Source organism: Molossus molossus, unplaced genomic scaffold, assembly GCF_014108415.1.
Source record: "Molossus molossus isolate mMolMol1 unplaced genomic scaffold, mMolMol1.p scaffold_m16_p_6, whole genome shotgun sequence".
Lineage (NCBI taxonomy): Eukaryota > Metazoa > Chordata > Mammalia > Chiroptera > Molossidae > Molossus > Molossus molossus.
In genome coordinates, this window is record NW_023425399.1 from 76,851,611 (window position 1) to 76,868,179 (window position 16,569).

A 16,569-nucleotide genomic window follows, 5' to 3' on the forward strand; every position below is an offset into this window, starting at 1 on the left:
TGGGTGTCTCACATAATCACCCGCTGGCTTTTATTCCTCGGCTTCGGCTACTGCCATCCAACCTGCCGATCTGTTCCAGGTGTCCAATCTCCACTGCCCTCTGATGACAGACATCCACTGTTTCCGGATTGCCCTCGGTCAGCCGTACCCTTGCCCAACTTCTACATCCTCCGCGGACCCAGCATCTTCTTTCTCTCCTGCTCCTCCTCCAGCGTCTCGCTGCTTCCCTCTCTCTACTGCTGTTCTCTCTCGGGCTACCGAGACAACTGTGCCCAGCCTACTAAAAACGTAGGCTCTACAACAGAGCTGCATGTGCTTTTTTTTTTTTTTTAATCCTCACCCGAGGATATTTTTCCATTTTTTGTTCAGCTAGAGTGGGAGGGAGAGAGAGGAAGGGAGAGAGAGAGAAACATCGACGTGAAGGGACACATCGAGTGGTTGCCACCCACACGACCAACCAGGGCCGGGGACAAACTGCAACCAAAGTACGTGCCCTTAGCGGGAACCGAACCGGGTCTCTCCGGACCGCAGGCCGACGCTCTAACCGCTGAGCCAAACCGGCCAGGGTGAGCTGCATGTGCTTCTAGTAATAAATTAAAAAATACTCTCCAGAGCAAGTAAGTACTCTAGGGCCGGAAGTAGGGTGAGACCACAGACTCACGGTGTCTTTGGAACACTGCCCTACCAGCAATCTGGCTAATTCCGGGCAGCACTCCTCTTCTCTCTCATGACTCCTGGGTCCTTTAAAAACCAGAGATGTGTCTGGACTCCTGGCTTAAGACCCTGGTTATAACATGACAATAAAAAGTTACCCCGTGCTCTGGCCGGTTTGGCTCAGCGGTTGGAGTGTCGGCCTGTGGTCCAGAGAGTCCCGGGTTCGGTTCCCACTAAGGGCACGTACCTCGGTTGCAGTTTGTCCCCGGCCCTGGTTGGGTCGTGTGGATGGCAGCCACTCGATGTGTCCCTTTCACGTTGATGTTTCTCTCTCTCTCTCCCCCTCCCACTCTATCTGAACAAAATATCAAAAACATGTCTTCGGGTGAGAATTAAAAAAAAGTTTCCCCATATCTTCCCTGATACCCAAGGGTGTTCTTCTACCCAGGGCAACTTATTACTAACCCTTTGCCCTGACCTAAGTTTGCAACCAGAATTGTTCCCTATCTCTACCGAGACCAGAAGAATAATTGTTATTTACTATTAACAACACTTTCTCAGTATAATCTTAGAAAGATTGTCTTAACTTGTATTTTCAATCTCTTTGTTTGACTTCAACTTGTCACTATGTTCCTTGTATAAATTCACACACAGAAGACGGCTGTTATTTGGCTACCTAGTAATTCAATTCTGAAGCAGTCATGAAGGATAAATAAAGGGTAAACTGAGCAATCGTTTCCAGTCCTCCTCTATCATTCTACCGTTTGGGGAAAATAACCCTTTGAAATTCTCAGCCACACTTACTAAAGCTAGGGGGCTTTTATTCAAGTACATACATCAAGTACAAGTACGTGAATTAACATCAGATAAAAACTCAGCCTCTATCCTATTTCTGTTGCAAGAAGTCCTTGCATATTTCAAAAATGCAAAGATGTTTTACATTTTCTTCTAAAAGTTTGTTTTGCCCTTTCACATTTAAGTATTTGATTCTTCTAGAATTTATAATTGTGCATATGAAACAGGGATCCATTTCCTTCCCCCCCCCCATTAAATGGCCACCCCAGAACCATCTGCCCAATAGTCTGCTCTCCTCACTGCCCCGACATGCTGGCTCTGCTACAGGCCCTGGGTTGCTCCTGCGTGGGGGCCTGCGGGCCTTTTACTCCCATTCCCAGGCTGCCTCCAGGAACAGGACATTGCGATTTTAATTAAAATTACATTGAGTCTACAGATCAAGTTGACAAGAACATCTTTAGGACAATGAATTTCCTTCTCAATAATTTTATGTTACTCCATAATTTTTATTATAATACATTTTTTGCTAAGGTTTATTCCATGGTAAGTGACTTTTTAATAACTCCAAATCCCCCTCTTCCATTTTAACTGCACTCTCTGTCTGCCAACGGTACACAGAAATGCAGTGAGCTGGTTTCATATAGAGTAACCCTGCCAAACATTCTTACTATGCTAATGATCTATAAATACTTTCGATTTTATTGTATTTATTTCTAAATTTTGTAGGTGTACTCTCTCTGGTGATGGCCTCCAGATGTTGCTGAATCAAAAAGATGACAGTAAGCCCGGCCGGTGCGGCTCAGTGGTTGAGCGTCAACCCATGCACTAACAGGTCACCGGTTCGATTCCCGGTCAGGGCACATGCCCAGGTTGTAGGCCAAATCCCCAGTGGAGGGCATGCAGGAGGCAGCCAATTGACGTTCTCTCTCATCAATGTTTCTATCCTCTCTCCCTCTCCCTTCGTCTCTCTCTAAAAATCAATCAAGAAAAAAAATTTAGCCCTAGCCAGTTTAGCTCAGTGGTTGGAGTGTCGGCCTGCGGTCCAGAGAAACCAGGGTTCGATTCCCACTAAGGGCACGTACCTCAGTTGCAGTTTGTCCCTGGCCCTGGTTGGGTCGTGCGGGTGGCAACCACTTGATGCGTCTCTTTCACGTCGATGTTTCTCTCTCTCTCCCCCCCCCACTCTATCTGAACAAAAAACGAAAAAAATGTTCTCAGGTAAGGATAAAATAAATAAATAATAATAATAAAAAAAGATGACAGCAAGCATCCTTGTCTTATTCCTGATATTACAAGAACTGTTATATTTGTCTGTGGTAACTTTAACCAGATTAAAGAGGTTCTCTTCTATTTGTGGTCTGCTAAGATCTTTATTAATCATAAATGATGTTTAATCTTACTGCATGTTTTTTTCTTTATCTGTTAGGATCATCATATGATTTTCTCCTTTAATCTATGTGGTATTAATACAGTAAATAGCATTTATAGAATCATAACATGAATCCAACATTTCAAATTCTGACTAACCAGTTCTATATTAGTATCTTTTATACCCTATCCAGTGACACGATGATATAAATATCAAGATCTTTACCAAATATAACAATTTGGGTCAAAGGCTAACAAGTTAAAAGATTCGAGCTCAGAATAAATTTAATAAATTGGTCCAAGAGCAGAAAACTGATCCTGTGGAACACAGCCACGATGACAAGAAGCTCTGTAAATATAAACCCAACCACAGCATGGTGTAGGCCAACTTTCTACAAATAACTCAATGTATTTTCTGGGGATTGTGTGTGTGTGGGGGGGGCATTGAAATAGAGCATTTATTTTGTATATTCCCTAGTTCTGCAGTATTTTTGGATCTAGGGCTTAAATAAAACCGATTTTTTCTGTTGATGTGTCTCTAGAACTAACCTAGAAGCCCAGCGACATGTACAACTCTCCAGTGAAGGTCATTGGTTGGTAGAGTACACAGCATATCGGTAACTCAGAGTGAATAAAAAACAAACGACTTTTTCCCCAGGCATAATAATACTAAGAGATACTGCAGAAGTTTTCCAAAACTTCAGTAGGGTAGAAAAACCACTTTTCGAAGTTTCAATTTGCAACCACAGGACTTTTACAGTGAGATGAGAACTCAGTTTACTCAGCCTAAACTCTCATTTAAGAGGTGACTTAAATTACCTACTTAGTTAACAGAAGAATCATGTTATTGGTAATTATCACATAAAATGGATTAAAAATCCCTAATACTTATACTTTTATTATCATACAAATAAACTCAACTAGTGTGGCATGTCTTATTTTATATTAAATATGAGACAGTGTGTCCTACAGCTTGTGTTTCTTTTGGACAGAGTTTCAAACTGTACCCACCGATGTCACCCTATGATCACTGGGTGGAAAAGGGACACAGAGAGCAGAGGTTCTTCGGAGCAAAGCAAATCACTACCTTTGAGGAGAAAGGGAATAAAGAGAGTTGAAGCGGGTAATTCACACCGAGTGCTTTCCCCGTGGCGGGCACTCTCCCGGGGATGCTGTGCACACTAACACTTCATTAAATAAAAGTAAAACACAGTTTGGAATGGTGTAGTGTGTTCTACTGGGGGGGCAACCTGTTGTTTCTGTGCCACATACTACGGAAAGTAAAGCTCAAGCATTTTTGACGAACAGGACATGAAGCACATGTGGGGACGCCCACTGCAGCAGGAGGCTGGGAAGGAGACAGGAGAAGACCCCTCTATGGGGAATCTCATCAATCATTGAAGATGGCAGAAATTTTAATAGTTAACATACTAAATTTCTGTTGCACAAATGGTTTCATGGCTAAAAAACAAAACTGGTTGAAAACCCTTGTTCTATTTGATCAGCAAATTAGTCAAGCCATGATTTAATACTTTCCATGTGAAGTATAACTTGTAAGTCTTCTCTTTTCCCATTTTAACTTTTTTATCCTCACCTGGGGACATGTTTATTATTTTTAGAGAGAGAGGGAAGGGAGGCAGGGGGGATGAAAGGGGAGGGGGGAGAGAGCATGCAAGAGAAACATGATGAGAGACATCGGTAGGTTGCCTCCCATATGTACCCAGACCAGGATTGAACCTGCAACCTAGGTTTGTGCCCTGACTGGGAATCGAATCTGAAACTTTTTGGTGGACAGGACAATGCTGCAACCAACTGAGCCACTCAGCCAGGGTCCATTTAAAATACGCTTTTCTCTCTTTTAAATTTTACAATCCATATTCTTCCCATCTCCCTTCCTAACTTTAGTGAGTATATTCTGCGGTAAGTGGTGACATGAGGTAAGAAGGAAGTAGAAGATTTTTATGGTAAAGTTAAGTAAATGGTAAATAAATTATTTTTAAATATATAAAAAAAGAACTATATGACTGACGAGGACAAATACAAATTTCACATTAAAGATATAACAGAAAACTTCAAATAAATTTCATGGTTACTTTAGGCTGATCCCCCAACAGCAACAAATACTTGCTTTTTAAAACCACCAAAACTACTATTAATTCAAATTACTTTATATATAAATAAGTGTCTATTATGGACACAAATTACTTATAAAGCAATTTAAGGCACAGGCAAGAGGGATTTGATAATACTGAAAACCCCACTTATTTTCCTGGTCTAAACTGAAACTTTTAAATTATGTGTGGCATAATTATGATGTTTATTTGGTTGGAGAACTTCATGAAAAAAAGACATGCTTTAAAAAAAAAACAAACTCCTATAATTGCTTCCATTTAAAATAAAAATTATGCTCTTTACATATTTGACTGCTGATAATTTCCTAAAATGACTTCTTTTCCTGTAAATAACTGAAGAATGCTTCTTTGCATTTATAGGTTTACTAAATTGCATCCTATTTATCAGTTTCATTTTTCTGGCTAGTTTCCTAACTAGTTGCATTTCTTTGCAGTTTTTCTTAGTGATCTGCTCAGATTTCATTTTTTGGACAATTTCATCTTACCATTCTGTACTATCTGTACACATCTGCACAGATGGGTTAGACTAATGAAGATAAAACACAATATATTAATCTAGTGTAATACATTTCTGTCAAATGCAAAAGAACTACTATTATGATTACAGCACATGTACAAAAGAACTAGCAGACCCCAAAGAGCAGAGAAATACCCCTGCAGCCATAGGATATGACAATATCTAAGCACAATGCTCTTTCTGATATTTTTACAAAAATACTGACATTTGGCCCAGCTGGTGTGGCTCAGTGGTTGAGCATTGACCCATGCACCAGGAGGTCACCAGTTCAATTCCTGGTCAGGGCACATGCCCAGGTTGTGGGTTCCATCCCCAGGGGGACACGCAAAGGTGGCCAATTGATATTCTCTCTCATCAGTGTTTCTATCTCTCTCTCCCTCTCCCATCCTCTCTCTAAAAAAAAAAAATAATAATAATCAATAAGGAAAAAAATTTTTTTAAATAAATAAATAAATATCGACATTTGTATGCTTCTTTGAACATTCCAAAGATTTCACCTGTGTTCTCATTGTACTGTCATTATGTGTGTGTTAAATAGCCAAAGGCTGTCTTCTCTTTAGAGACTGATAGACCAGCCAGGTTTCCTATTAGATATGTCATGACCTGCCTAGAACTCAGCCCTGGACCCCCAAGGGAGCTGACTGTAACTGCAAAGGAAATCAGGAAAGACGCGTTGCTAGTCATATAATTTGTAACGGCAAATGCCATCAAAAGACAACCATCAGTAATGATGTTTAGAGGATAGGCCTCTTACTGAACAAAAAAAAACAAAACCTCTGCTTTTATCTAGTTTTTCACCTAAAACTCCCTTATCTTGTCAAAATAAGTACAAAATGAGACATTTTGTTAACAAGGGGCATATACACATAAATCAGAAGCGATATTTGTATTTTTCTCAGTCGAACAATAATTGAGACCAACTGTGGCCAGTATCATGGCATAGGAAAAGGGTTAAAGGTACACAATCTACAAATATAAACAAAAAAATATCTTATAGCTATTGACCATTAATAACTTCTTACCCAAAAAGTGCTTTTTACACTGATAACAGGCTGCCCTTTGCTGATGTGGGACAAATGTCTCCTCTGTGGTACCAGCACGCACAGATGCTGCGTGTCTAGTGCTGAAACTGGAGAACTCTAGTGTCTGTTACGTCTCATTAATTTGGGACAATCTCATCAAGGGAATAAAAAAAGATAACAATGTTTTTAGACAGTATAAAATGGATATGTTCAACAAACCCTGGGTCTTAATAAAAGTCTTTGTTAAAATGTAACTAAATTGAATCAACAGGCAGGCAATATTACCATCCATTCTTAATAAAACCAACAAGAAGATCAAATGACTAGAAACTAAAATAGCATTGAGAGGCAAAGTCATAAAAGATGTATGATGAAAAAAGGAACCCAGCATCAATTTCAATAGGGAGTTCTGAATAGCCTTTCTAAATAGCCAACTAAAAGATTTATGTTCCCCTAAAACCATGTTGCTAAAACCACGTTTTGTGCTTTGTTCCTACAATTACAGATGATGTTCTTCTCTTAACTGGACAACATATTTAAGCTAAATCGTTTCTTTGAGGTGACATAGCAATATAAATATCCAACACAGAGGGAAAAAAAGAAGGCATACTTGTAAGCACTCAAGTGGACTCGATAATAAAAAGTCAGCAATGATGTTAAAGGCTCTCCTACCTGTGCTTTTTGATGCCATTGGAGAGCGCATCGCCCCCGCCGCAGTCTTTTCCTTCGGACATTCTGTGCCTTCTGCTCAGACGCTCCCCGTCCAGGTCAAAGGAGTGTGCTGTCACTGCTTCCAATGTACTCAGGGACCGTTCGGAATCTGTGGCAGAGCAGGTTCACAGTCAATGACTTGAACTTGGCTTCGGTAACAATGCGCATCTCCCTTAATGCATCAGGCTTTGTAACTTAAGCAGCCTACTGTCCTTCCATGGTCCATCCGTTAGCTATCTCCTGAGGGATTTCAAAGAACCTGCCCCAACAAGGCCAAAGTGGATTTATGCAACAGATACAGGTTTATACCAACTTACCATGAAATAGATCTTACATTAATATATAGATTTCCAAAGAGTACCTAATTCTTTAAGAAATCATATTCAGTAGCTCCCAGCCTCAAATTCTATTTTTATCTTCCCTCTCAAAGCATCTTAAGCATAACTTACAAAAAACCATTCAACTTTTAAATTCATTATAAAGAATAAGGCAGAGTAGCTGCACTTGTGAGAGGTATAAATGACATTTGATACTACAGACACAACAGCAAAAGTAATTTGAAAAAAATACTTCTGGTGATATTACTTTAAAAAAAATAGCATATTTAATTTTAGAGAGAAGTAGGGACAGAGAGAAACATCAATGTGAGAGCTCAACATCGACTGGCTGCCTCCTGTATGTGCCCCCTCCCCGACCAGGGATTGAGCCGCAACCCAGGCATGTGCCCTGACTGGGAATCAAACCAGCAACCTTTAGGTGCAGGTGAAGATGCCCAACCAACTGAGCCACACTGGTCAGGGCTGGTATGATATTACTTAAATCCTCAAGGGCTAAAGCCAGACCATATAAATGTAATGGTTTTGGTAAATGTAAATTAAATGGTTCCTAAGTTTTTATTAAAATGTAAATTCAAGGTTGTGTCTGTCCCACATTAATGGTTCGCCTTCTCTCTCTCCCTCCTTCCTTCTTTCCTTCCTTCCCTCCCTCCTTTCCACTCTATCTAAAAAACCAATGGAAAAGTATCCTTGGGTGAGGATTAACAAAACAATATAAATAAATAAATACATAAATAAAGAAATAAAATGTAAACTAAAGGTAATGTCTAACTTCCCTTAAGCAGATGGTGCGAACTCAGCTGTGCTCAGCTCTAGAGAAGCACGCCTAGACACAGTCAAGCAAACTTCCTTAAATAAATTTTCAAAAACGTTCAGGAAACAATTATTTTTAGTACTTCCCTTTCCTCTGCACTGTATTGTATAATTCAGCCGAAGTCACGAAACTTTATTTTTATCACATTAGGCTGATTAGTAACGACTGCTGGACAAGCACAGTCGCGGGTTGGACAACGTGTTGCGAGCTCTGGACTCTGGACCCTCTCTGAATGGTGTGAGCTACTTGCAGAAAGACTTTCAATGCTGGTCAAGTTACTTTTCTTTTCTGTAACTAGTACACTACAAGAATTAAAAATATAGCTTTGTTCTATCATGTACCTTATAACAAACAGATATTTTAATGATACATTTAAAAGAGGTACTTTTCATTCTCAATTTTGGCAGGTAGTCACAATATTTCACTGAAACAAAATTAAAGACAAGCTATATAGCCAATAACAAGGGGACGGTCTACCCATTAGATGGAAATAGTTGCTGTTAAAATTACATTTACCAAAACAATTTAATAAAATAGAAAAAAAATGCTTTTAAAATAATGCTAAGACAAAAGAAAATCAGGAGATCATTTTACAATTCTAAAATAATAAGCAAAACATTCACTCTGCCTCAAAGAAAGACCGGTGTGGCTCAGGCGAACAGAGCTGAGCAAACGCGAGCAGTGAGGCGGCAGAAGTTTGTCTCGAGCACAGTGAGGCAGCGGGATGAGCCCATTTTCTGAGGCAACGGGATGAGCCCATTTTCTGGGGCAGGCGAGTGGGCATCGGGAAGGCTACCCAGGAGAGGTTCAACCAGAGACAGCTGAAAGATGAAACAGCGCTCAGGTGGAGGCGAGGGAAGAGTTGGTTGTTCAGAGGGAGCCACATGAGCAAAACCCGAAGAAAAGGTGACGACGGGGCTCTCAGGGCGGTGAGTTGGGGTGGCTTTGTCACTTTTACATTGCCAAATTTGTTTCATATGAAAAAAATAAAGAGTCCAACAAAATAATCTTGTCTGTACTGGTCAGTATTATTTAAGATGCATTATTACTTTATAATTTAGATGTCACTGAAAGGGTTCAGAACAGGCCTCCCCAAAATGTGCTACTTTGGTATGAGGATTATTTTGAGCTGAAGGCCACCAAGACCCTGCAGGCTCAGGAGAAACGTCTGCCTTTCCTTTAACTACCTAAAAGAATCTAAATAGGGAGCCTTGCCCATAATAAGAATTATTACCCAAGATAACTTTTTATGGCCTATCCATAGATTGGAGCACACATCTAATTCCTGAACATCTGTTCTTCTTATGACCCTCCCTTCTGCAGCCCTAGGTACCTTACCTCGTTCCTTGGCTCAGGAGGCCACACATACTGCATTTCTCCTATCTGTCTCTGACCTCTCATGTACGTGGGGTCTCTGACTCATGCATGTAGAGTTCCCCTTCATACATATGTAATTAAATTTGGTTAATCTATCTCATATTGATTTAATTATTAGACCAGCTGAAAGAACCAAGAAGGGTAGGTAAAAATTCCTTCCTCCCCCACATCTTGAAAACCAAAAGGCACTGAAGAAAAAACCCTCAAACATCACATAGTGATGTTGTGTTTGCTATTCGAGAGATACACATCATAAGCCGGGGACTTACCCATTTAAACAGAAAATTCTTAACAAAAAGCAGATATACAGTAAATACCAAACAAGAGGTGAGGCAGTAAGAGCTTCTATGAAGTAAAGACAGACTTTTCTCAAAACAAGATTTCAATTCTGTGACTGTAACAAACCAAACACCTACTACCTCGACCTGCACCGTGGTACCACTGTGCTTACCCACAGGGATACACCATCAGACGGTAGTACAGACCCTTGTCTTCTGGGGGTGGCAGTACGTGACTCCCTCTCAGTGTCCCCTTTCTCAGTCCTTCTCTCTTCTACTCTCTTTCTCCCTGCTCCTCCACTTCTCGTCCTTCCCCAATCCTTACTCCTTGCTCCTAACCTCCTTCCCTCTTTAATACAATCAGGCTGACCCCACCCTCCACCCCAAAGCTCCCTGACAAAGGTCACCAATCACCTCCATACTGCAAAGTCCAATGGTCACTTTTCAAATCTCATCATGACTCATTCATCACCTCTGACACTACTTAATACTATCTTCTCCTCCTTTAGAGCTTGCAAGGCATGCTGGATTCAAAGAACAGTAACATCTGGTCCATGTCCATGTCTGGCAGAGGTAGACTGTTTTGTGACATGTGAGGTCAGTGAATTTTCTTTTTTTTAAAATTTTCTTTATTGATTTGAGAGAGAGAAGAAGGGAGAGAGTTGGAAACATCGATGAGAGAGGACATCCACTGGCTGCCTCCTACATGCCCCCAATGGGGACTGGGCCCACAACCTGGGCATGCACCCTGACCAGGAATCAAACCGGTGACCTCTTGGTGCATGGGTCAATGCTCAACCACTGAGCCACACCAGCTGGGTGAGGTCAGTAAATTTTCTAGGTGTAATAACAGAAGTCAAAATGGGGCAGTGGGCCTCAAAGCTGGGATCGGCCAATTTTACAGAGGGAAGGACAGGGTGTCCAGGAAGGATTATGACTGATGATTGAGCTACACTGACAAGGAGAAAGAGTGGGAAGGGGGAGAGAGTTGAAATAAAGAGAACTGTCCTCACAAAGGGCATAGCATGGCCCAACATGGGAGGGATCAAGTGCTCAGTAAACGGGAGTGGGAGACAGAGAGGAGGAGGGACGGGAGAGGCAGCTAGGAGGGAATGAAGCTAAGAGTCAGTCCTGGAGCTGACTACATGGGACAAATACCAAAGGCAGGCTGTGGGACGAGGAAAGTCTAAAGGGGTTGGGGATGAGGTAGGATCCCAACACATGCCACAAGGTTCTGTATACGTGTGATAAGTCACAAACTTATCTCAGAGCATTCTTTAGCTTCAGAGGCAGAGCAGGAAACATGATCAATTACATGACTTACAGTACCCATGAGATAGAAACTCACTTGTTTCTTAAGAACAGCTCAGTTATTTCTAACACTATGAACAAAGAGAGGTCTAATATATACTGTGTGAAATAGTTTGAACTTACTCTGTTAGCAACAGGGAGCCATTCTTCAATTCTATGCCTTCACAGCACAAGTCATACCAGTCTAGCTCCAGGACAGATCATCTGGAGACCCACACCTCGAGACAGATCTAAATTCACACGTGTTTACCCAAGTACCATAGAGGCCATAGCTCCGTGGGGGCTTACTGATAAAGAAAGGCAAAGCCTGCCCACAGAAGCAATTTTCAAGTCTCTCCCTGTACTACTACCTGGGTCTTGGTGCCTCTGAAGTGATCATTCAATCCTAAAACTTCAGGTTTTTCCATTTTCCCTACATATGTAAATATCAAAGAGGCCAGATTTTATCTGCCATTCAGTGTTACTGAGCAATATATCAGAGCCTTAGTGGGGAGCATAAAATATCGGAAAGAAAGTGTACTGCCTCCTATTTGCTGGATACAGCGCTCGCTCTCTTAGAGGTAGAAAGCTGCCATACTCCATACTTGGGCTTTAAATAGGAACAAGGAGGAGGATGGGGCTCATTGTTTAGTGGATACACAGTTTCACTCTGGGAGGATGAAGAGTTGGGAGATGGCTGGTGGTGATGGCTGCACAACAGTGTGACTGTATCTAATGCCCCTGCACTGTGCCCTTCACATGGTTAAAACGGTAAATGTGTACATTTTCCCACAATAAAAACAAAACCCAAACAAACAAGCAAACAAAAACCTGTCAAGACAAAGCCAAAGATCTACCGTGCTGGATGCGCGGACTCTGTTCTGGCCCTGTCCTCTCTCACCCCGATGCCAGTGATGAAAGACCACCACACAGAAGCAAAACTGGTTGATTTTTATGCAGACGTATTTTTTAATGCGGCAGAAGAAATTTATTTTAACAATATCCATAGCTAGATTTCGGACAAAGTTAGCCTTTCATTTTTTCTTTTACTTTTACAATGCATTTGCCCCTCATAAACATATGTTTCTATTATAAAGAAAGCCACTCCAATTTTTCAGAAGATTTCATCCACCTGTGAAAAACAGGGCAAGGGATTTATGAACTAGCTTTATTTACTGAACTTCTTTTGGGCAATTAGGAAAATCTGTGTAGCCCTGAGCAATGGCTGGAAATGGAATACTCAGTGTGTGCTTATTGGTGGGTTTGTTAATTCCCATATAGTTCTGAAAGGATTCAGGCACCTTAATTAACAGCTATGTGAAGAAAAAGTGTCAGAATAACACTGAAAAACAGATATTTTATAAGATAAATGCTCTAGATTACTGACAGGCCTTGAAGGCAGACAGAATCTCTGCCTGATTATTTTCTCAATTAAAACAGTAGTATCAGTACAAATTGGCAGTTAGGAAATAGTCACTAGGATGCAGAATGCAGCACAGGGAATGAAGTCAATAACACTGTAATAACGATGTGTGTGCCAGGTGGGTACTAGAAATATCAGAGGGGACACTTTGTGAAGTGTATAATTGTCTAACCACTATACTATACACCTGAAACCAATACAAAATAATACTGAATGTAAACTGTAATTTAAAAAAAATTTAAATATGCGAACATACAAAAAACAAACCAAAAACACACTAGTATCAATTACAAGTTTGGTTTAATGTCACAGATCTCCAATGGCCCAGATCTTTATCTGAACACACTTCAGACTGAACACAATCCCCTTTCTCAGCCAAATAACATGAAAGCCACCCTAGGTGGTTTGGCTCAGCAGTTAGAGCGTCTTCCTACAGACCAAAGGGTATCGGGTTTGATTCCTGGTCAAGGGCATGTACCTGGGTTGCAGGTTCAACCCCCGACTACTGGGAGGCAACCAATCAATGTCTCTCTCACATCGATGTTTCCCTCTCTCTCCTCCTTCAACTCTATCTCTATCTAAAAATAAATAGAAAAATATCCTCAGATGAGGATTAACAAAAACAAAAAAGAAACACCATGAAAGCCAATGGCTGTGACTGAGTTAACATGACTAAAAATTAACTTAGTATACATCAAATGTGCACAGACTTCTTTTCTGTATGTCAATCACACCTCAATGAGGTGGTTTAAAAAAACTTTGGAATTAAGAAGATCATTACCTCTATCCTACTTTTTTGAGTTTTCCTCCTATTAAAAGGCTGAAAGAGCCCTGGCCAGTTTTGCTCAGCGGTGAGAGCATCAGCCTGTGGTCCAGAGAGACCCGGGTTCAGTTCCCGCTAAGGGCATGTACCTCGGTTGCAGTTTGTCCCCAGCCCTGGTTGCACTCGATGTGTCCCTTTCACGTCGATGTTTCTCTCCCCCCCCCCCCCAATCTATCTAAACAAAAAATGAAAAAATGTCCTCAGCGGAGGATAAAAAATAAAAAAGGCTGAAAGAAGAGGTCATGAAGTTAATGATATAAACATGTCAACAGTTCTTATAAGTTACCCTGATAAACATTTTTTTTAACATGACCTTTGGAAACTAGCTCGAGAACAAATAGTACAAAGGAGCAACATGTGGAAGAACCGTGGATCACGTCCAGATAACTCCTCCCCGACTACCGAAGGTAACAGGAATTGGTCAGGCACACACTCAATTTAATACCTTTACTGTTTACTGTTTCCCACAAACTAGGCATGTTCTAAAAATGTCCAGAGTAACCCAAGGTAATCCAAGCTTAAAATATCAGTGCTAAATTTTTATTTAGCTTTAAGCTACTATTGTGCAAACTATAAAAACAACATAGTAAATATTAAGAACACAAAGGAAATAAATAAAACCTACCATATTTTAAATAAATTATTAACTGAAAATCAGGATGAGTCTAGAAGGGGCTGCCAAGAGATTGCTATGATAATCTAGTATGGAAATGAAAAAAACTTGAAACAGAATCTTGGCAGCAAGCAACAAGAGTCAGAGACATTCTAGACATATCCTCTCTGAATGATGTCCAAGGTCAAAATCAGCCAAATGATACAGTGTTGCTTATGACACTTTCTTAAAAGTATTGTCTGTTCCCCCAAGCAACTAAATCTACTGTTTTCCAAATCTGTGAAATCTGCACATGTAATTAAGGATGAAGAATTATGCAAACCACAGTGTGTGGGTTACTGGAAGTCTTATGTGTATACATTTTGGACTACTAAATCAACAGAGCTTTCCTATTTGTTTTGTTGACATCTTTAAAATTATTTTCAAGAAGGTCACCTATGCATTCACTCCATGAAGAAAAACATTCTAGAACTAAAGACCAGTTACAGAATAATCCATACTTGTGAAACCAAGTATTTTCATGTGATTCAACTTAATAAATTAACATTTACCAAACACCAGGTAAAGGATAGTTGCAAAACAGTTTAGAAAGATTAATGAGATATGGTTGATGCCCTTCAAATATCCAAAGTCCAATCAAAGAAAGATGACATCTGAACTGCAATCAATGATGAAAAAGAGTTTAAGGCAGGAAAAAAGAACTGTGGGGTGAGGAGAAGAGTAAACAGCACTAAGGCTTGAAAACACAAGGTGCCTATCCAAGAACAGTGGCATAGCTAGAGAGATGGGTGGCCAAATGTGAGAGATGCAGTTGTCACAGAAAAAGCTTTAATGTGGGTCAGATGTGGATAAAGATGTGGTACATATACACAATGGAATATTACTTGGCTATAAAAAAGGGACTGGATGAAAGAAGGTGAAGAGATTAGCCAAAGAATATATATGCGTAGCCTATGGACATTGACAACAGTATGGTGATGGCCAGAGGAAGGGGTGCGGAATCTGGGTGGAGGTGGGTAAAGGGGGTGGGGGGATGAGAGACATCTGTAATAGTGTCAACGATAAAGAAAAAAAGGAATGAAATCTTACCATTTGTGACAACATGGATGGACCTAGAGGTTATTATGCTAAAGTGAAGTCAGACAGAGAAAGACAAATACCATATGTTTCATTCATATGTGGAATCTAAAGAACAAAATAAACAAAAAAGAAACACTTATAAACAGAAAACAGATGGCTGGAAGAGGAGAGGAGAGCAAAGTGAGGAGGATGAATGAAAGGTGAAGGGAGTAAGAAGTCACCAAACAGTCATGGGATGTAAAGTACAGCATAGGAAATATAGTCAGTAATACTGTAATAACTACTCAAGCTGCCAGGTAGGTACTAGAATGATCAGGGAGAACATTTTATAAATTAAAATGATATAATTGTCTAACCACTAAGTGGTACACCTGAAACATATTATACATACACACACACACACACACAAAGTTTTTTAAAATAAAGTGGGTCAGATCACAGAATTTGGACATAACCCATAGCAATGGGAGTAGCTGGATGTTTTTCTAGGGGCTGAGATCAGTTTTAGACTTTAAAGTAACTCTGATGCATCGGTGCCATGGCCACTGTAACAATTACCATGAATTGGTGGCTTAAAACAACAAAAAATTCTTCTTTCATAATTCTGGAGGCCAGAAGTCCAAAATCAGTTTCACTGGACCAAAACCAAAGTGCTGGCAAGCCCACCAGCCCTCAGGGGCCCTCAGGAGAAGACATTCCTCAGCTCACCCAGCTCCGGTGGCTGCCAGCATCCCTGCGGCCTCTGCCCCACCTCACACGGCCGTCGCCACAGTGTCCGTCTAACTTACCTCTGCCTTTCTCTAACAAGGGGAACTTGAAGGGTATGTAGGTCCCACCCATATAATCCATGATGATCCCCTCATCCCAAGATCCTTAATCATATCCACAAAGATATTTTTTAAATTAAAAAAAAAGGTTATAGGTTCCCAGGGTTAGAAGGTAGACAGGTCTTTTGGGGGCCATTTCTCAGCCTTCCACACCTGACAAAGCGCAGCGTGGGAGACAGGCTGGCAGGAACGAAAACTGGAAGCAGGAGAATCTCTCAGGAAGGGACTGTCATAGTCTGTGGGGTCCAAAGGAGAGGGAAGCTGAATTAAAGCGCTGGCAGCGATGCTGGGGGGAGAAAACAGGAGAAAAAGACTAGATGCTTAGATGTCAGGGGAGGGGTCAAGAAAGGGAATAAAAGATGACCCACATTTGTAGTTTTCCCAGTAGGTGGATGATCATATCATCACCCCAGACAGGAGATGTAGAAGGGGACAGAAGAGGATGACAGGACTAGTTTCCACTATACAGAGTTTGAGGCACTTCAGGCCAAAGTGGGAATTTTCAACAAA

The 16,569-nt window shown here is 40.8% G+C and overlaps 1 protein-coding gene across 3 annotated transcripts in view; it reads right to left on the reverse strand.

Annotated features, from left to right (window-relative positions):
- The window catches only part of OSBPL1A (oxysterol binding protein like 1A), a 250,172-nt gene that overhangs the window by 58,914 nt on the left and 174,689 nt on the right, over positions 1-16,569 (reverse strand). For all 3 annotated transcript variants that reach the window (XM_036244358.1, XM_036244357.1, XM_036244356.1), the window contains one exon: positions 7,161-7,308. In XM_036244358.1, coding sequence (XP_036100251.1) covers positions 7,161-7,222 — 62 coding nt within the window. In that variant the 5' untranslated portion in view covers positions 7,223-7,308. The remainder of the gene's footprint in view (positions 1-7,160; positions 7,309-16,569) is intronic.